The 21,007-nt window shown below is 43.1% G+C and overlaps 1 protein-coding gene across 2 annotated transcripts in view; it reads left to right on the forward strand.

Moving 5' to 3' along the window:
* Nucleotides 1-21,007, forward strand: part of LOC138958332 (A disintegrin and metalloproteinase with thrombospondin motifs 3-like) — a 43,909-nt gene that overhangs the window by 18,540 nt on the left and 4,362 nt on the right. For both annotated transcript variants that reach the window (XM_070329448.1, XM_070329449.1), the window contains 17 exons: nucleotides 1,614-1,783; nucleotides 2,302-2,385; nucleotides 3,399-3,540; nucleotides 4,367-4,472; nucleotides 5,542-5,685; nucleotides 7,274-7,433; nucleotides 8,067-8,177; nucleotides 8,597-8,739; nucleotides 9,615-9,678; nucleotides 10,483-10,588; nucleotides 11,638-11,771; nucleotides 12,721-12,841; nucleotides 14,115-14,201; nucleotides 15,454-15,617; nucleotides 18,590-18,728; nucleotides 20,054-20,186; nucleotides 20,764-20,995. In XM_070329448.1, the coding sequence (XP_070185549.1) occupies nucleotides 1,614-1,783; nucleotides 2,302-2,385; nucleotides 3,399-3,540; nucleotides 4,367-4,472; nucleotides 5,542-5,685; nucleotides 7,274-7,433; nucleotides 8,067-8,177; nucleotides 8,597-8,739; nucleotides 9,615-9,678; nucleotides 10,483-10,588; nucleotides 11,638-11,771; nucleotides 12,721-12,841; nucleotides 14,115-14,201; nucleotides 15,454-15,617; nucleotides 18,590-18,728; nucleotides 20,054-20,186; nucleotides 20,764-20,995 (2,240 nt within the window). The remainder of the gene's footprint in view (nucleotides 1-1,613; nucleotides 1,784-2,301; nucleotides 2,386-3,398; nucleotides 3,541-4,366; nucleotides 4,473-5,541; nucleotides 5,686-7,273; nucleotides 7,434-8,066; nucleotides 8,178-8,596; nucleotides 8,740-9,614; nucleotides 9,679-10,482; nucleotides 10,589-11,637; nucleotides 11,772-12,720; nucleotides 12,842-14,114; nucleotides 14,202-15,453; nucleotides 15,618-18,589; nucleotides 18,729-20,053; nucleotides 20,187-20,763; nucleotides 20,996-21,007) is intronic.

Here is a 21,007-nt window from a genome sequence, read left to right on the forward strand (position 1 = left end):
TCTCTATCTTTCTCTCTCCCTCCCTCCCCCCCCCTCTCTCTCTCTCTCCCTTCTTCTATCTCTCTCTCCCTCTCTCTCTCACACTCTCTCTCTCTCTCTATCTCACTCTCTCTCTCTCACTCGCACTCTCTCTCTCACACACTCTCTCTTTATGACTCTCTCTGTGTCTCTCTCTCTCTCCCTCTCTCTCCCTCTCTCTCTCTCTCTCTCTCTCTCTCTCTCTCTCTCTCTCTCTCTCTCTCTCTCTCTCTCTCTCTCTTCCTCAAGGTTCATTACAAACAAAAAGTATGGTTTCTTCGACCAGACAAAAACACCAGGTATTTCCACTCAAACTAAATCTTACTACATCAATGGAACAAGTTTATCAAGAGCGTCTGTCTGTATGTTTGTTGATCTCTCTCTCTCTCTCTCTCTCTCTCTCTCTCTCTCTCTCTCTCTCTCTCTCTCTCTCTCTCTCTCTCTCTCTCTCACCCTCTCTCTCTCTCCCTCCCCCCTCTCTCTCTCTCTCTCTCTCTCTCTCTCTCTCTCTCTCTCTCTATCACTCTCTCTGTTTATGTCTGTCTCTCTCTCTCTCCCCCTCTCTCTCTCTCTCTCTCTCTCTCTCTCTCTCTCTCTCTCTCTCTCTCTCTCTCTCTCTCTCTCTCTCTCTCAAGGTTCATTACAAACAAAAAGTATGGTTACTGCGAACAGACAAAAACACCAGGAACCTCCACTCAAACTAAATCTTACTACATCAATGGAACAAGTTTATCAAGAGCGTGTTTTAGGAGTTAATACTGATTGTGAGTTCAAATGACAGGCACAATTAAAGCACACTTTTCCTCCTTGGTAGACACAGGTATGATCCCCCCCCCCCCCCCTAATACCAAACCCCCACACCAGAAGACAGAATTAGTCGCCCACATCTAGGGATCAATGGCTTTGACATTAATCCTGAACATCAATCCATCGTGATTATCGTCTTTAAAGGACACATGAGAGATGCTACCCGTCACAGCAAACCCCAACCCACGGAGACAAAAATAAGTATTCCACAGGAATTAAATGCGACTAATCTGGAGGTGGGGTTAAATGACTTTGATATACATTTTGAACATCAGTCAACCATGATTTTCCTTCTTGACAGTCACAGGTAAGATGCCACCCGTAACACCAGCCCCCACCCAGGGGACAGAATTAGTAGTCCACAGGAATAAAATGCTAAGAATCTAGGATTAAATACAGTTGTTAACTGCGTTGATGTAAATCCTGAGCATCAATCCATCTACGATGAGTTTTCTCTTGAACAGACACGGGTAAGATGCCACCGCGTAACAGCAGACCCCTGCCCCAGAAGACAGAACTAGTAGTCCACAGACAATAATTTCTACGTATCTAGAGGTAGAGCTAAATGCCTTCGATATAAATCCTAAACATCAATGCACCATGATTTTCCTCTTCAACAGACACAGGTGAGATGCCACCCCGTAACAGCAGACCCCTGCCCCAGAAGACAGAACTAGTAGTCCACAGACAATAATTTCTACGTATATCTTGAGGTAGAGCTAAATGACTTTGATCTAAACCCTGAACATTATTATTAATCTACCATGATTTGTTTTCCTCTTCAACAGACACAGGTGAGATGCCCCCCGTTACAGCTGACCCCCATCCCAGGAGGAGGAGGAGGAGGTCCACAGGGAGAAAACGCTACCTGGAGGTTCAGCTGGTCGTAGATCACACCATCACTGCCATGCACTCCAGGTCACGTGTCAAGGCCTACGTCATGACCCTCATGAATATCGTAAGTTGCGATATAGACATTTTCTTTACATGCCACACATAAAAATGTGTTGCCTAGTGATGTATATCGTTAGCTGCATAAATATGCTTGAACTCGTTGGTTTGAGCACATAGGGCCACAGAGGACTCAAAACGTTTGTTGTTGTTTTTATGTGTGTGGTTTTTTATATTTAGTCAAGTTTTGATTTTATATAGTAATGTTGAAATATATTGTCTAAAATACGTGAATTTCATTTGAACATTATTTTCTTTAAAAAGTCGGACTTTTGTGCTTTAAAAAAAAATCTAAATTCGGAAATCGACAGAAGAGTAGGAGTAGAACCTGGTACCCATGCTTTGAACAAATGACGAATGTATAAGCATTTTTATGTGTGGCATTTTTGGGGGGTCACCCTGTACCAAATAAAAGCTATGCATATAATAATAATACAAAAAAAGGTCGTTTTACTCGTTAAAGCTTCAATGCAAAGGTTCCACCCGTGTTTCCGTTGGAATATCTGGGTAATGTGTGTTGTGCAGGCTAACGCGGTGTACCAGCATCCCTCCCTGGGTGTCAATCTCCGGGTGGTGGTCACGGAGCTCATCTTACTGGAGAAAGAACAGGCGAGTAGTGATTGTTGATAGTGTCATTCTGTGGATTCTTATTATAGCTTGTGTGTGTGTGCGTGTGTGTGTGTGTGTGTGTGTGTGTGTGTGTGTGTGTGTGTGTGTGTGTGTGTGTGTGTGTGTGTGTGTGTGTGTTTAAAATATTATCATGCGCCTGAGGAAATAACAAGCAGGCATTGAAATGAACAAGCGACTTTCCTCCTAATAATATGCAATACATTATGTGTTGAATTAGTTAATTTGGCAGAATGAAGCAGCTGTCATTTTCTGAATCCGTTCAGCACAAAATCTTCACAGCGCGCAGAGAGAAAACTGGCATTTGTCTATGTGGACGGCTGCTCTAGACTATTCCCCTGAAAAAGCATCCAGGGGACACTGCTCGCACGATATCCGGTCTCATTGGAATCTATAGACATTAAACTTTCAGAAAATATACAGTTACCCAATATACAAAACATGTGCCCTAAAGTCGTCCCCAAACCTTTGCTGGCCGCTCAACCAACAGGAGCTCGTGCAGAAAGCTTGCCTCACTAGAAGCAAGAGTGTTCACTCCTTAACAAACCGTACGAGCCCGGCAGAGGTATTTCCGGAGTTGGTCTATTGGGACACTACAATTAAATGTCAGGCTGAATAAGGTTTTGTTTAAACCAACGCCAGGCTGTTTGGCTGTTAGACATGTAAGAGGACGGATTCTCAGACCGCACTGTGCAGACCAAAAACCAATGTTGACCACATAGTGTTATCTGTGTCAGCAACGGAACGTGTTGATCAAGAAGGACGCCTACCGCACAGTGCAGACCAAGAACTAATCTTCACAATATGATTAAATCTGTGTCTGCAACGAGACGTGCTGATCAAGAAGGACGCCGACCGCACAGTGCAGACCAAGAACTAATCTTTACAATATGATTAAATCTGTGTCTGCAACGAGACGTGCTGATCAAGAAGGACGCCGACCGCACAGTGCAGACCAAGAACTAATCTTTACAATATGATTAAATCTGTGTCAGCAACGAGACGTGTTGATCAAGAAGGACGCCTACCGCACAGTGCAGAAGTTCTGCACATGGGCAATGTACCGCAAGTCCGCGTCCTTCAACGCCAAGCACGACATCTCTGTGCTCCTCACCCGAGAAAAACTCGGTCCTGCAGGTTGGTATTGTCCGTTTTGCCTTTGTTCGATTCTTTTTTTTTCATTTTCATAACTTTATTTATCCTTTCCTTTTATAACTGAAACACTGTTTTTCGAAAATAGCCTACAATCTTCATTCACTTAAAAATAAATAAGAACAAAATCAGTTTTTCGAAAGTCTACTTAATATTATTTGCATGTTCTCCTTCATTTTTTCTCCTTCATAAAGGCTTTTTTTTTTAAGTTTTAAAAAAGTTTTCCCTTTTCCAGACCTCTGAACAAGTTATATATATCTGAAAAAAACACTGTTTCTGGCAAACCTCAAATGGTCAATAGTCAGAAGGATAACTCGCCATTCTTTGTACGCATCGTTACAAAATTGCGCCATTCACTGGTAACACACATGCATGCTAAAATATGTGTCATCAAGTGGATTTTTGACACAAAGTGAAAGGGTCGCAAAGACTTTCAGTCTGACTCAAAAAAAATCTAAAACATGGCTTAAATGTCTTTGGTTGTTTGTTTGGTTGTTTGTTTGTTTGTCTGTTTGTTTGTTCTTTATTTTCTATTTTTTTGGAGAGGGGGGGGGGTATGCATGCACTTGTCAACTAAATGGTTCATGTAACCGCCAATTTTAACTCAAATCGAGACCTTAACATTTCAACGACATGTGTCGAAGACAGAGACTTCATGCTGGACATATCATTTGATGTTGTTACATGTCAAGCTGAGAAATACGGAGACATTGGTCTTTTCCCACAATACCAGGGAACAACGCAAACTTCGTTGTTGTTTTCTTCTCATTAACATGTAATCAGGTGACCAAAAATATATTTTGTGTTGCAGGCTATGCTCCAATCACTGGTCTGTGCAATCCTTCGCGCGCGTGTGCCGCCATTACTGACGAAGGCTTCACTTCCGGTTTTATCATTGCTCATGAAATGGCCCACGTGTGAGCAAAATAATCTATCTTTTTTATAGAAGGAAAATATTATAGCCTTTCTCACAGAATACGAAAAAGATGTTTGAATTCCATGAATGTAGAACACAAAGTAGTACTCTGTAATTGAAAAAAAATGTTTATAATATATTCTGAAATCACCATTTTGACGGGGGGGGGGGGGGGGGGGGGGGGGGAAAAGCATTTGCCGTTGTTAAACTTGAAAGAGAGCAGTTTTTTAATGAGCCTATACGAAATAATAATATAGTCCGATTAATGAAAGGAGACAAGGTGGCTTTTCTTACTACAGTACTAATACTCTTGCAACCGTGCATTATTTCTTTCTATTCTGTAGTTCCATCAATATTTGTCACTGAGTTGCACGTTAAAGTTATTTTTTAGTTTATTATCTGTACCATACGTTTTTGTCGGTGACGGTCTGTCCACGTTAAAGGACCTTCGGGTCGACGTACGTGTGAATGTTTTGCTTTGTCATACAGAAAAACGTTCCAGTAACTTACCTTTCTTGAGAATCTTAAACACAGGTTACTTCCCTTTGTTTATCAGATTACTTTTCTTGATTTTTTTGTTCTGAATTTTTGAATGTTACTTCCCTTTGTTTATCAGATTACCTTTCTTGATTGTTTTGTTCTGAATTTTGGCATGTTACTTCCCTTTGTTTATCAGATTACCTTTCTTGATTTTTTTGTTCTGAATTTTGGCATGTTACTTCCCTTTGTTTATCAGATTACCTTTCTTGATTTTTTTGTTCTGAATTTTGGCATGTTACTTCCCTTTGTTTATCAGATTACCTTTCTTGATTGTTTTCTTCTGAATTTTGGCATGTTACTTCCCTTTGTTTATCAGATTACCTTTCTTGATTGTTTTGTTCTGAATTTTGGCATGTTACTTCCCTTTGTTTATCAGATTACCTTTCTTGATTTTTTTGTTCTGAATTTTGGCATGTTACTTCCCTTTGTTTATCAGATTACTTTTCTTGATTTTTTTGTTCTGAATTTTTGAATGTTAGCAGTCTATCTGTTTTTGGATCGCTGAGATGAATCCCAGTGTTATGTCGTAGATTCGGACTGTTCCACGACGGTCATGGCAATGCGTGTTCAGGACGTCGCTACACGACTGCCATCATGGCGCCTCTGGTGGAAGCCAAGCTCAACCACTACTGGTGGTCCGACTGCTCCAAACAGCAAATGCAACATGTCATCAAGTAAGAAAGAACATATAACATTTTAGACATCACAGTTAAGTTGGAACTACTCTAAACAGCAAATGCAACATGTCTTCAAGTAAGAATCAACAGTTTAGTGTTGACAAGCTCAACCCCTCCTGGTGGTCCGACTGCTCCAAACAGCAAATGCAGCATGTCATCAAATAGGAACCTGATGATACATGTTGTTCAACGCTCTCACGATGAACACAGTAGAGCACTTCGAACACCACATTTAAAGGTTGACAAGCTGAACCACTACTGGTGGTCCGACTTCTCCAAACAGCAAATGCAACACGTCAGCAATGAAGAACACATTACAACGTCTAACGCGCTTAGCGTGTTATCAAGTTAGGACACTTTATAGACATCAAATGTTCTTGTCGCCAAGCTGAACCGAAACTGAGTGCAACATGTTATGGGATAAGATCACATTATTATACACCTTCTTTAGTGAAGCCAAGCTCAAGCACTGTTGATGGTCAGACAGCTTCAACCATCAAGTGCAGCGCGCTATTAAAGGACATAATTGAATATACACCCTGTGCTATAACCCAAGCAGCCAATATACTCGAATCACGTCATCGCGTCGTGACTGCCTTGATGTCGTGACATATAGGGATGACTAGCATAGCACTTTTATTGTTTCGTCTATGAACACTTGTCGAAACAAAACCTGTCAGGGAAAACGAGGGAGACGTCCACGTTAACAATGATAATGTATATAACACTAGATGATTACCCGCTTCGCCGGGTACCGGCTTCGCCGGGAAGAAGTAGAACCGAATACCAGGGTGCGCCTGGGAGCCGGGTGTACGCCGGCTTCGCCGGCGCACGAAGGAAAGGAGATAAACGCGCAAAACACTGGAGACCTTCTAAAAATAGTAACGTGCAGTGACCTTCTAAAAATAGTAACGTAGTAACGGGAATATGGATTGACGCCACACGGAGGAAGGGAGATAATCGCGGCTGAAAACACTGGAGAAGATAAGGAAGAGTTACTGGTAGTGGATCCCGACAACAACAACAAAAACCAACAAAAAATCGGTTCAGCGCGCACAGCGCTGCGCGCTGAGAGCACGTGTTGAAATATCTCATCGATGAGGTTGTGTCCGGGGTGTAGCTGAATACGGTGTCCAAATTTGAAAAAGATCCACCGAGAACTTTGGCCGTGCATCGCGAACAGACAGACAGACAGACAGACAGACACTAGTCGTATATATATATATAGAAAGATGCAGTGGCATTGTTTCTATTGCTAGTTGGTTTTGCCAACAAAGCCTTTACGTCAAATTTGACTATAAAGGAAACACATTGACACGAAAAAATGCACGGACGAAGGTTATCACTAAGCAAAGACTATAGGCTAACAATTGCAAGAGCGTTAAATCTGCCTCTATGTGTACATGCAGCTACCTGTACTGTTTAAACGACGACCCCGACTTTTTGTGTACAGCTACCTGTACTGTTTAAACGACGACCCCGACTTTTTGTGTACAGCTACCTGTACTGTTTAAACGAATCCCCCAACTGTGTGTGTACAGCTACTGTAACTGTTTAAACGAATCCCCCAACTGTGTGTGTACAGCTACCTGTACTGTTTAAACGATGAACCCGACCTGGCCAGCGACGTGGACCACTACGATCTGGACTCTGGCCACGACCTTGACGACGAGATGGGCAAGGATTACTCCCTGGACTTCCAGTGCCGCCTGGAGTTCGGCAACAGATTTGGACTCTGTTCGGCCGTAGGTTTCAGTTTCACTGTTTCAGGCAATTTTACTTTTTTTTATTTTTATAAGGACAGTAAAATCGTTGAGTCTTTGAGTCTTGAGTCTTCAGATTCATATTACATTTGTTGTTGTACATGTACGTGTATGTTTCAGTTTTACTGCTTCAGATTCCGATCACATTGTGTTTTGTGCATGACGTGTTCAATTTTGAACGATTCTCATTCAAAAGAAGAGAGGGTCGAGTTATGCTGCTTAGTTTAGTACTGGGATTAGCACCAATTTACACACAAATGCTACACTCTATTGTCGGAAAATACAAAGCTACACGGTAGTTTGTTCAAATTGATTTTAGTCAGGGGCAGTAAACGTTCAAGGTTTCAAGGAGGGCAGTAATTACAGTTTGTGCTATAGAAGTATACCAACTTCATGCACATTGGTCGATAAGTAATTACATCATTACAGTTATCAAAAACATGTGATTTAGAGAACTTGATTTTAAAAGCTAGAACGATTTAAACAGTCACACTATTGAGGCATGTACACGAAAGAATTATCGACATTCATGACAGTGCAAAATCATACATGTTTCCAAACCTTGTCCTTGTAATTTTAACTTTTGTTTCATAGTATTTCCCCCTTTGTTGACAGTTCCACGCGGACTCGTGTGACATGCTGTGGTGCAGTGACAGGAACACGCCTCAGTTATGTCGCACCAAGAGAGGACCGCCCGTACCTGGCTCTCACTGTGGCTATGAGAGGGTGAGGCCATCTTTTGAGTTTCCTGTTTTCTTTGAATTTTGTAACTTGAGTGCAAGCGGGGACCAGTTTGGAAACCAAACTCAAATAGAATTAACTTCAAGTGTAACCGACATTATGTTGGCACTCCATGTACCAATTGACGTCAATTCACAAAAGGATTTTACTACCCAGAATTCCAAACGGTTTCGGGAGATTTTGAAGATTTCGTTCGGGACGACGACGCCCTATAGCCGGTTTATCACATAAAGGGAAGCAAGCGGTCGACGGAGCCAATCATGGAAGGATCATAGGAACTTTCAAGATCATTCACCTAACGTCACCATGACTGATTATGCTAGAGGAATAGCATGTCGTAATCCGTATGAGCTACGACGTAGCATTTCATGGCATGAAATAAAAATGCTAATATGCATGTGCAGCAATGTAGAGACAGGCGGTGTTCGTATGTGGGCAACGAGAAGGCTGTGCACGGCGACTGGGCAGCCTGGTCATCGTGGGGCGAGTGTAGTGTCCAGTGTGGCACAGGTATCAAGCGCCGGCGACGATTCTGCACCAACCCTAAGTAAGTTGCTATCTGATCTGTGTAGCTGGTAGCATGGTAGCCAGGCTCTCTTACTCAGTCTGTCTGTCTGTCTGTCTGTCTGTCTGTCTGTCAATTTGCCTGTCTGTCTCTGTCTCACCGTCTGTCTGTGTCTATCTGTCTGTTCGCCTGTCTCAATGTCTGTCTCAGTGTCTGCCTGCCTGCCTGCCTGCCTGCCTGCCTGTCTGTCTCTGTCTCTGTCTCTCTGTCTCTCTCTCTCTCTCTCTCTCTCTCTCTCTCTCTCTCTCTCTCTCTCTCGCGCGCGCGCGCGCGCGTGTCAACTGCAGACATTATGTTTATTTGAAGAAAATGCCGCAATTTCCTGCTGCTTCAAAGCTCAGACACTCATGACAAAAGCACTAACAAGTCTCTCACTTTTAAACTGTCAGGTTGCGGGATATTCGTGTGTCCAAGTGGATTGATGCTCTCATATAAATCACACGCCTAAACACATATGTGGGGAGTTATATGTGACCCTCCACCACAAAATGAGTCGCATGTCACATTTGCATGATTTTCATATTTTTACATTTTTCTACAGAGTTTTGTATGCTCTATCTAGTGGTGAAACCCGTTTTAGAAAAAAACAAAAACTGTTTGAGTTATACGCCTGTGCCTAAGGTGACCCTCACACTGTTACCAGACACTCCCCGGACTTATATTAAGCCTAGCGCAGAACCGCGCGGGGTGACATGCGACTCATTTCGTGGTGGAGGGTCACATATGATGTTTTACGTGAAAATAGTGCCAGTGCCGGTCAGCTTCCACCCCTCACCCCACCCACGCCCTTTGTTCCTCTTCAACATCGTAAGTTTGTGTTTGTTTGTCATAATTATTTTTCGTTTTTGCGTTACCAGGCCAGCCTTTGGAGGAAGAGAGTGCGAGGGCGAAGATGAAACTTGGGATACTTGTGTGGCAGAGGTAAGACTGTTATTTCCATTGTTGTTGTTTTCTCCTCACGTACAGTAGGCAAATGCACGCGTTCAAGGAAGAGCATAGTTTATTTTTATTACACCCCCGGTATAGGGGTGTGTATAGGATTCGGTCGATGTGTTTGTTTGTTTGTTTGTGTGTTTGTGTTCGCATATAGATCTCAAGAATGAACGGACCGATCGTCACCAAACTTGGTGAACAGGTTCTATACATTCCTGAGACGGTCCTTACAAAAATTGGGACCAGTCAAACACACGGTTAGGGAGTTATTGGTGGATTAAGATTCTACAAGGACTTATAGAGGGACATATTAATGGTCAAAGGGAAATAACCTTCTCAGTTGGTGGCAGTGAGAATGGTAAGGACGGGGGTGTTTTTCCTACCTCGGAGGAATTTCTTGTTTTTGATAGTGTGTGGGTACTTAATGGGGTGTCTGTCTGTGTTTGTGTGTGTGTGGGGGGGGTATGTGTGTGTGTGGTTGTGTGTGTGTGTGTGTGTGTGTCTGTGTGTCTGTTCATACGTTTATTTGTTTACTTGCTCAGTTTTGTCTTGCTCAATTTATGGTCAGCAGCAACACTGATACACCGAGCCTTCTGATATCCTTAATTACTTTCAAAATCATAGCTGTTGGCTTACATTTGTGTTTATGCATAGTGTATAGTCCATCTAACACAAACCATCCACGATTGTTATCTCTCTTGATGCAGTACTCTCTGTGACATTTGAAACACAAGTAAAAGTATAATTCATCGCGGCAAAAGAGTTGGGTTTTAATTGTCGTGCACAACACAGGACTGTGACACGTTCTACGACTCGAGGGAGGCGCACTGTGCTGTGTGGAATGACATGGACATCAGACCCGGACAACACGACTGGAAGTCTTACCAGACCAAAAAAGGTGAGATGGTCCGACATTGTAATGCAGTGTTATTCTCAATCCTTGATCTTCAGCCATTGACGCATTCTTTTCTGATCTGACTTGTTCTGACCCCTGACCCCTTGCCGGTCGACCTTCCGATCATTTTGACATGTACGACGTCTTCTGACAGAACAATGTTTCTACCCATATTTCCAATCCAGGCCCAACTGTCCTGTTGTCTTCTGAGTCTGAGAACACAGGTTATGTCAGAAAGTCTCCTACATGTCAAAACTATCGGACATGGTAAATCCCTCTCACGTTCTACCTGCTTTCCATAATGCAGTCGGGTCTACGAGGAGAACTGTCCCCCGTTTCTCAGCGGCGAGATTTGGCGAGTGAAGTGAGTGGGGCGAGGAGGTAGCGTTTCTTGGGAAATTCTCGCTGCGAGGTAAGCTAGGATTTGGCGCGAGAGTAGGCTAGCATGCCTTAGAAGTGAAAATGACGACTGCACAGCTGCCAATCCGATTGGCTGATGATTACGGCTGTTTAACGAAGAGTGCAGATGAGTTGTTTGGTATAAAACACAACAAATCTTGTTTAATTCTTGCCGAACTAGTCCCCAAATCGTTTCATCTACAAGACGGGCGCAGTGGCGGGGTGGTAAGACGTCGGCCTCCTAATCGGGAGGTCGTGAGTTCGAATCCCGGTCGCTGCCGCCTGGTGGGTAAAGAATGGAGATTAGATTTTTCCGATCTCCCAGGTCAACTTATGTGCAGACCTACTAGTGACTTAACCCCCTTCGTGTGTACACGCAAGCACAAGACCAAGTGCGCACGGAAAAGATCCTGTAACCCATGTCAGAGTTCGGTGGGTTATGGAAACAATGCTGCCTAAATGGCGGGGTAACAACGGTCATACACGTAAAATCCACTCGTGCTACAAACATGAGTGAACGTGGGAGTCTAAGCCCATGAACGAAGAAGAAGAAGAAGAAGTTTCATCTACAATCTCGCTGTCTTGCATTGCAAGAGGCTATCCACAAGCAATTCGTGCCTCCACGAAACGCGTGTCTGGTTTCCTGTGTGCAGAGAGCGAGCGGTGCAAGCAGACGTGCGTGTCGAGCGTGACGCGGGAGGTGTTGACCATTGACGTGGTTGTGTCCGACGGCACGCCATGCGACTACGACGACCCCTCCAACATCTGCTACCTCGGAACGTGTCTGGTCAGTCTGCTCGAGTTTGCATCTGAGAATTGTTTTTTGTTATGTTTAGAACGTTTAATTCAGGGCAACACGAAACATTCACAAGAACTACGATCGAACAGCCTTTACAGTGGACAGACCAGAGACACAACATACAGAAATAACTTATGCTGTCACTTATCTCAGAATGTTCCTAAGATTGTCGTAACAATGACAATGTTTGACTGCATTTTACAATTATATATTTGACTCAAATGTTCAAGCGCTCAGTCAGTTTTAGGTGAACGCACAAGCTGTGGGACCGGCACGGTTAGCCTAGTGGTAAGGCGTCCGCCCCGTGATCGGGAGGTCGTGGGTTCGAACCCCGGCCGGGTCATACCTAAGACTTTAAAATTGGCAATCTAGTGGCTGCTCCGCCTGGCGTCTGGCATTATGGGATTAGTGCTAGGACTTGTTGGTCCGGTGTCAGAATAATGTGACTGGGTGAGACATGAAGCCTGTGCTGCGACTTCTGTCTTGTGTGTGGCGCACGTTATATGTCAAAGCAGCACCGCCCTGATATGGCCCTTCGTGGCGGTCGGCTGGGCGTTAAGCAAAAACAAACAAACAAGCTGTGGAAGGATGCACGCATACTTTAAGTCGTGTGTCACTTGCTTTCTCAAATAAGAAACTAAAGTAAAGCACACAGCATCTTGACTGCTGGAGGAATTTAGCTTTAAAAATCAATGGAACAAAAATTATAAGAACATACGAAGTATGCCAATTACACCAAAACTGAGAAAATGGTATCCAGGGGAAGCAATCGTCTTGCTGCAATTTAAAGGGTAATATACTGCGGTTGTTTCCCTTGTCACAGTATTGATTTGTTTTGTCTATAACAAAGAACGTACCTGATGATACATAGTGTGGCAGATTGACGCTGGCCGGTTTCAAGAAAATAATTCATTTAAAAAATATCCCACTGTTTCAGTCTGTGGGCTGCGACGGATTACAAAACTCTACCAAGGACTACGACTCGTGTGGTATATGTGGGGGCGACAATTCACAATGTAAAACCGTGTCCGGTCGGTTCAGCAGACCTCCCAAAGCTGGTAAATAACCACTTAATAATAATCTCAAAATCCAAAATGTTGGCCACAGCTCAGGTGTATTGCTGTTATCTCTGTTCGGCCTCAGCGACTTTGACCCTTTCGTTGGAACGGGTCACTTAATCAGTTATGTGAATCTGAATCTCCTGATAGTTTGATAGGTTGTTTGTGTGTATGGTTCGCTCTCAAACTGTGCTGGAAGTCGCTTAAATTGTTCATTTCAATGATTGTTATTCTCTCAGTTTGTTTCCGAATAACCCTCACTTACTCTATTACAAAATTAATGTCGTATGCATTTAGAGCGAATTACTCCCCTTTGTTGATCAGAATGATCTTTAAATAGCGGCCTGCCTTATTTGTTTAAGATATTTTGTGCATGTTGCATTTTCACATTTTCTGTTTTTATGTGTGTTGTTTTTGTCCTTTGTGTATCTTGATTAGTTTTATTTTTTTTCATTTTGTCCAGCTCAGAGCAAATACTTGTCACAAAGTTTATAGTCAGAACTGTGTGCTTAATTGACTCCTTCTGAGTCAGCTTGTCAAGTTGATGGTAGATAATAGTCATAACTTTGTCCCCTATTTTCTGTGGGGTTTTCTTTCTTATCTTCCTTTCTTTCTCCTTTCTGTGTGTATTTGTGTGAGTGTGTGTGTGTGTTTGTGTGTGTGTGTGTGTGTGGTGTGTGTATGTGTGTGTGTGTATGTATGTGAGTGTGTGTGTGTGTGTGGTGTGTGTGTGTGTGTTTACGTGTGTGTGTGTGTGTGTGTGTGTGTGTGTGTGTATGTTTGTGTGTGTTTGTGTGTGTGGTGTGTGTGTGTATGTGTGTGTGTGGTGTGTGTGTGTGTGTGTGTGTGTGTACGTGTGTGTGTGTGTGTGTGTGTGTGTGTGTGTGTGTGTGTGTGTGTGTGTGTGTGTGTGTGGGTGAGTGAGTGTGTGAGTGTGTGTGTGTGTGTGTGTGTGAGCGTGCGTGCGTGCGCGTGCGTGCGTGCGTGTGTGCGTGTGTGTGTGTGTGTGTGTGTGTGTATGTGTGTTTGTGCGTGTATGTGTGTGTGTGTGTTTGTGTGTGTGTGTGGTGTGTGTGTGTACGTGTGCGAGCGTGCGTGCGTTGGATTCTTTTTTTTTCTGCGCAAATTAATGTTGTATTTGTCTGAGGACGTGTTGTAACGGTGACATGTTTTGTATTGTGTATCATAGTTGTGCAGACTGTGTAAGCTGTAGAGAGGTAACATGCACTATCCACGGTATTGATTGAATTTGCTTTATTGTTGTTTCTTTCAGAAGACAAGTACGAATCCATTGTTTACCTCCCTAAAGGGGCCAGGGATATTGAAGTTATCAAGCAAGGAGCAGCTAAACATTTCATTGGTATGTGTGACTCGCACTTTTAAATGCCGTGTCGAGTGTCAAAATCGCTCTCCACTGAGTCAAAGCGGATCCAGCACGTCGTCACGCTCATAAGAAAAATACCTATCACAGGGTTAGGAATTTCTACAGTCAGACTACAGGGGAAGCTACTGGAAGTGTACCTGTCATGTGTTAGAGAGAACAAACGCTCAGATCATCGGAAACCATTGCCACGGTAACGTAAGCAAAACTGCCGATCTCGTTTCTTGAATTAGGCACTTTTTCTGTTTGATACAGGAACTTGAGACTGAAGGTATGAAAAATTTGTGTGGGTTGTTATACAGCTTTGCTGATTGAAAATGTTGCTGTCAGCTTTTTATCTCACGTGTATTCAGCTGTCACCGCTCGAGATAAACAGTTTTCGAAAATGAGATAGGCAGATTGTTCAGAAACCAAAAGAAGTTTGTTTGCGTTTTTCTCTAAACATCAAAAAATGATATAGGCAATTATCTTATGAGCGTGACGACGTTCTGTTCCTTTCATCGCTTTACCACGGTTTATTCATGACCTACGTGGTGCTGGATTCGTAACAGACGGCTCGACTGAAAATATGTGTGCGAAATCAGAGTTGAAAAGGGTGGACAAATCGACATCGGCTCTCGACATTCGGTTGCCACCCCCTGGTTGTTGCCTTCCGGTTATCAGATTTATACGTAGATCTTCGAGAGAACATCATTAACAAGGTGGTAATCTTGAACTTTAGTGTGTTAAATTCATACTTAGGAATCCTGTAGCATTCTTTACTTATTTTTTTTATACAAGTCCCTGTAAAGAAGCCAGAGAACAATTATCGTGAAATTAATTGACGGATTGAGCTCCAAACTTGAGCATAATTAGTTAATTTGGTTGTTTGATCGACGAAATGACACGATAATGCTTACGTGTTCAACCAAGGGACATCATTCACACGACAGAGTTACTTCCACTGACGGATTAAATGGATACTTCCGTCTTTGACGCATGTAAACGAAATGCAATCGTACACTAAGGTACAGTTCATTCCGTGACTTCAAATGGATCTTGTTTTACTGACAAGTGCAGGTTCTGCAAATTTGGAGGCTTAAATGCCTCTGAATTCCGAGGTATGAATTTAACACACTAAAGTTCAAGATTACCTAACAAGGTTTTACTCGTTCAAAATTACCTACCTTCGTTTTTCTGTGCTCAACACACATTTCCCTTTCTTTTCTGATTATAATTGTTTTCTCTTCAGCTTTAAAGGAAGCTGACTACGGTAGGTATCCACTGAATGGCGCCAAGACACGCGAGAGTTCCCGAGATTTCATCGTTTCCGGAGCACGGTTTGAATACGAGTCCAAATATGATCGCCAGAGTCTCAAATCTCGGGGGCCCATACAGACAAATCTGGAGGTCATGGTGAGTTTATTTGTTTATCTGATGCTCCTTGTATAAATGATTCGCGGTTATACCGTCTTGGCTGCTGCGGGCAAGTTTGAATACATTAGAAAAATATATACATCGTTTGCATGTACTTCCTGCTTCGTCGTGATATCATTGACTTAAATGATAAGTTGTAACTGATGATTTAGGAATAAATCCTTTTGGGCAGAATCAGACATTAAATTTCGAGAAGTTTTGAGTATGAGGACATGCACATGTGTAATTTCTTTGCCCATGTACACAGTTCTGCTGCTCAAGGATTTTAACTAGGTATGCGATAGTTTAAACGAACGCTCTTTTTTAAGTGGGACAATTATTCTTTAGTTGGATTTATGGTTGATTTACTGCAGTCAGCGTGCACGTGAGGTAACGATTTTTGTCACTTCTTTCTTAACAATTGCTACCTCCTCCTAAAGCACGCGCACACGTATGAGTTTTTTGTGGTGGTTATTAAACAATTGTTTTACTTCCTTTTAAACAATCTAATGTTGCGCCTTCCTTGAACGCGTACATGTACTTGTTGAGCCTGTAACCCAATGCCAGTAAAACGAATTTGCTACTGTAATGTGTGATAGAAACGTCCACAGAAATAGGTACATGTCGTAAACAGGGGCGGATCCAGGGGGGGTGGGGGAGATTCCGGGGTTTCCGGAAACCCCCTCCCAAAGCCTAAACAAGTCGCGTAAGGCGAAAATACAATATTTAGTCAAGTAGCTGTCGAACTCACAGAATGAAACTGAACGCAATGCCATTTTTCAGCAAGACCGTATACTCGTAGCATCGTCAGTCCACCGCTCATGGCAAAGGCAGTGAAATTGACAAGAAGAGCGGGGTAGTAGTTGCGCTAAGAAGGATAGCACGCTTTTCTGTACCTCTCTTTGTTTTAACTTTCTGAGCGTGTTTTTAATCTAAACATATCATATGTATATGTTTTTGGAATCAGGAACCGACAAGGAATAAGATGAAAGTGTTTTTAAATTGATTTGGACAATTTAATTTTGATAATAATTTTTATATATTTAATTTTCAGAGCTTGTTTTTAATCCGAATATAACATATTTATATGTTTTTGGAATCAGCAAATGATGGAGAATAAGATAAACGTAAATTTGGATCGTTTTATAAATTTTTATTTTTTTTTACAATTTTCCGATTTTTAATGACCAAAGTCATTAATTAATTTTTAAGCCACCAAGCTGAAATGCAATACCGAAGTCCGGGCTTTGTCGAAGATTACTTGACCAAAATTTCAACCAATTTGGTTAAAAAATGAGGGCGTGACAGTGCCGCCTCAACTTTCACGAAAAGCCGGATATGACGTCATCAAAGACATTTATCAAAAAAATGAAAAAAACGTTCGGGGATTTCATACCCAGGAACTCTCATGTCAAATTTCATAAAGATCGGTCCAGTAGTTTAGTCTGAATCGCTCTACACACACACACACACACACACACGCACACACACACGCACACACACACACACATACACCACACCCTCGTTTCGATTCCCCCTCGATGTTAAAATATTTAGTCAAAACTTGACTAAATATAACAAAAGGGGGGGAAAAAGATAAGAAAAATAAAAGAAAAATTGAAAATAAAGAAAAAACAAGTCGCGTAAGGCGAAAATACAATATTTAGTCAAGTAGCTGTCGAACTCACAGAATGAAACTGAACGCAACGCAACGCAGCAAGACCGTATACTCGTAGCATCGTCACTCCACCGCCCGTGGCAAAGGCAGTGCCCGGGGAATTGACAAGAAGAGCGGGGTATTCGTTGCGCTGAGAAGGATAGCACGCTTTTCTGTACCTCTCTTCGTTTTAACTTTCTGAGCGTGTTTTTAATCCAAACATATCATATCTATATATTTTTGGAATCAGGAACCGACAAGGAATAAGATGAAAGTGTTTTTAAATTGATTTCGAAAAAAAATGTTTGATAATAATTTTTATATATTTAATTTTCAGAGCTTGTTTTTAATCCGAATATAACATATTTATATGTTTTTGGAATCAGCAAATGATGGAGAATAAGATAAACGTAAATTTGGATCGTTTTATATATATTTTTTTTTTTTTTACAATTTTCAGATTTTTAATGACCAAAATCATTAATTAATTTTTAAGCCACCAAGCTGAAATGCAATACCGAAGTCCGGGCTTCGTCGAAAATTACTTGACCAAAATTTCAACCAATTTGGTTGAAAAATGAGGGCGTGACAGTGCCGCCTCAACTTTCACGAAAAGCCGGATATGACGTCATCAAAGACATTTATCAAAAAAATGAAAAAAAAGTTCGGGGATTTCATACCCAGGAACTCTCATGTCAAATTTCATAAAGATCGGTCCAGTAGTTTAGTCTGAATCGCTCTACACACACACACACACACACACACACACGCACACACGCACGCACACACGCACATACACCACGACCCTCGTTTCGATTCCCCCTCGATGTTAAAATATTTAGTCAAAACTTGACTAAATATAATGATGGCTCAGATTGTACCACACTGCTCCATTTTCCTTGTTTTTATCACAATTTTCCAAGGAGCCGGCTTTTGTCTTCTAAATGACGGTTTTGGAAGGTAGTTGGGTAAATTGTTAGCTGAGGTTGCACCAGATTGCTCCATTGTCTTTGTTTTTATCAACATTTTCCGAAACGCCATGCCCCCAGACCCCCATGGGAGGTTCGGGCGCTTCGCGTCGTCGATCTGCGATATGTGGACCCTCCCCCCCTCCCCCTCCCCCTTAAAACTGATGTGATCCGCCTCTGGTAAATCACACTTAAATCACACATACTGGTTTGGCTTATGTTCTTAGTTTAACAATCATTGTTTGGTTTCTTGTAGCTATACCCCAATGAGGACAAAAGCAAGGCTTCAGTGACGTAACGTACAGCATCATTACAAATGATAAACATGATTTGTTTGTTTATTGTAGCTGTACCCCAATGGGGACAAAAGCAAGGCCTCAGTGACGTACAAGTACAGCATCAACAAGAATGACTTCACGCTGGAAAGGCGCAAGTACAAGTGGATGTTCAAAGACTGGTCACAGTGTTCTGTCACCTGTGGGGAAGGTATGTGATTGTTTGTAATAAGCAACACACAACTTTCCTTTTTGCCCATCCCCCGACCGGCGTTATTATTTTCCTCCCGACCCTGGAATGTTTTTTGTTTACCCTTCAAAGAATTCTTTTGTTATAAAGGATAACATACGATTTTGCCGACTTTGCCAGGAAAGTTACTCTTCTCCGTCAGCATGGGGACACATTCGTCTGTGTACATGAAAAACAAACCAATCAATAAACAAAATCAAAAAAGACACCGACCTACCGACTCTGGGATTATTTTTTGCCGTGTCATTGAAAACACACTTGTTTGTGTGGCCAAACTTTGATCACAGACTTTTACATGGAATAACACCATCCGTCCACCTGGACACATACCTCAAATGAATAGCCTGTGTCCGCTCTGTACACAGTGGTTGTGTTGTAAAGAATGAGTGTTGTGAAAGACACCGGTGCCTTTTCGGTAATTCGTCTTTAACACATTCCGACTCACCACAACAATCAGTCCCGTTTTGTTTGTTTGTTTGTTTGCTTAACGCCCAGCCGACCACGAAGGGCCATATCATGGCGGTGCTGCTTTGACATATAACGTGCGCCACACACAAGACAGAAGTCGCAGCACAGGCTTCATGTCTCACCCAGTCACATTATTCTGACACCGGACCAACCAGTCCTAGCACTAATCCCATAATGCCAGACGCCAGGCGGAGAAGCCACTAGATTGCCAATTTTAAAGTCTTAGGTATGGCCCGGCCGGGGTTCGAACCCACGACCTCCCGATCACGGGGCGGACGCCTTACCACTAGGCCAACCGTGCCGGTGTGTTGTTTTGGTAAGTGACCAAGTGAAGGGGTTGTCTTATCCCAAGCAAAAGCCTGGCAAGATCTCAGATAATGAAGCGAGGCAGAGTTTTCATGAGGCGGAGTAGGGCGGGGATGTAGCTCAGTCGGTAGCGCGCTGGATTTGTATCCAGTTGGCCGCTGTCAGCGTGAGTTCGTCCCCACGTTCGGTGAGAGATTTATTTCTCAGAGTCAACTTTGTGTGCAGACTCTCCTCGGTGTCCGAACACCCCCGTGTGTACACGCAAGCACAAGACCAAGTGCGCACGAAAAAGATCCTGTAATCCATGTCAGAGTTCGGTGGGTTATAGAAACACGAAAATACCCAGCATGCTTCCTCCGAAAGCGGCGTATGGCTGCCTAAATGGCGGGGTAAAAACGGACATACACGTAAAAGCCGTGGGAGTTTCAGCCCATGAACGAAAAAAAAAATGAGGCGGAGTGAGCCTTTTGAAATACAGTACAGTACTTTGTCTTGGTTTGCTCCTGTCCCAGGTGTGACGTCCATCATGCACGCGTGTTACGACAAGGACACGCAGGAGGAGCAGGATGACGAGAAGTGTCAGTTCCTGGAACCACCCAGACAGGACGAGGCGCCCTGCTCACGGGAACCCTGCTCGCGTACCAGGTGAACGCATGATGGATCTAGTGCATGAGAGGGAGGGGCTTTCAAAATTAGGTAAAGGCACAACACCTTGCCATCCATTTGCTGTTGAAGTTTTGCATTTGAAAGGGGTATTTTGCTTTCTCCTTGAGTAAAAAGGTACATTTGCTGTATAAGGAGACGGAGGCTTCTAGAACCCAAGACACCCCCCCTAAATCTAGTCCCGGGATGTATTTAGGGACTTTGATGTCTGTACAGTAGGACAATGACAAGAATCAGTTCCTGGAAACATCAAGGCGAATACAAATACCCGCTATTTTCCGGACCCTCTCTAGTCCACCCAGCTGGACAAGGGTACCTGACCCTACTTTGAGCCGGAGAAGGCCAAGGCAGCGAGCGATAGGCGATAGGCACTGCTTTCATAACGCTGGCTTATATAGGCTAGTTTAGATCTCTAACCTCTCGCTACCAAAACGTGGTTAATGGAATACCTTTATAACCTACCATTCTTGTCATAAACTAAACGTTCGATGAACCTTACCACTCTTGTTTTTTGATTGGGAATACCTTTACCTTTACCTTTACCTTTACCTTTCGCCAGGTACATGTGGAGCATGACCAACGACTGGAGCGCGTGCAGCGCGGAGGAGTGCAGCGGGGAGGAGGGGGAGGAGACCCAGGGCTATATCTGCCAGCGCCATCACCTTGACAACGACACGTTCGAGGACGTCGGCATGGAGATGTGTGACCAGGATTCCACCCCGGCCTACACCCGGAACTGCACCGCCCCGCCCTGCAGAAACCTCGACTGGACCATTGGACACTGGTCAGAGGTGAGATGTCCG

Source organism: Littorina saxatilis, linkage group LG2 (genome assembly GCF_037325665.1).
Source record: "Littorina saxatilis isolate snail1 linkage group LG2, US_GU_Lsax_2.0, whole genome shotgun sequence".
Lineage (NCBI taxonomy): Eukaryota > Metazoa > Mollusca > Gastropoda > Littorinimorpha > Littorinidae > Littorina > Littorina saxatilis.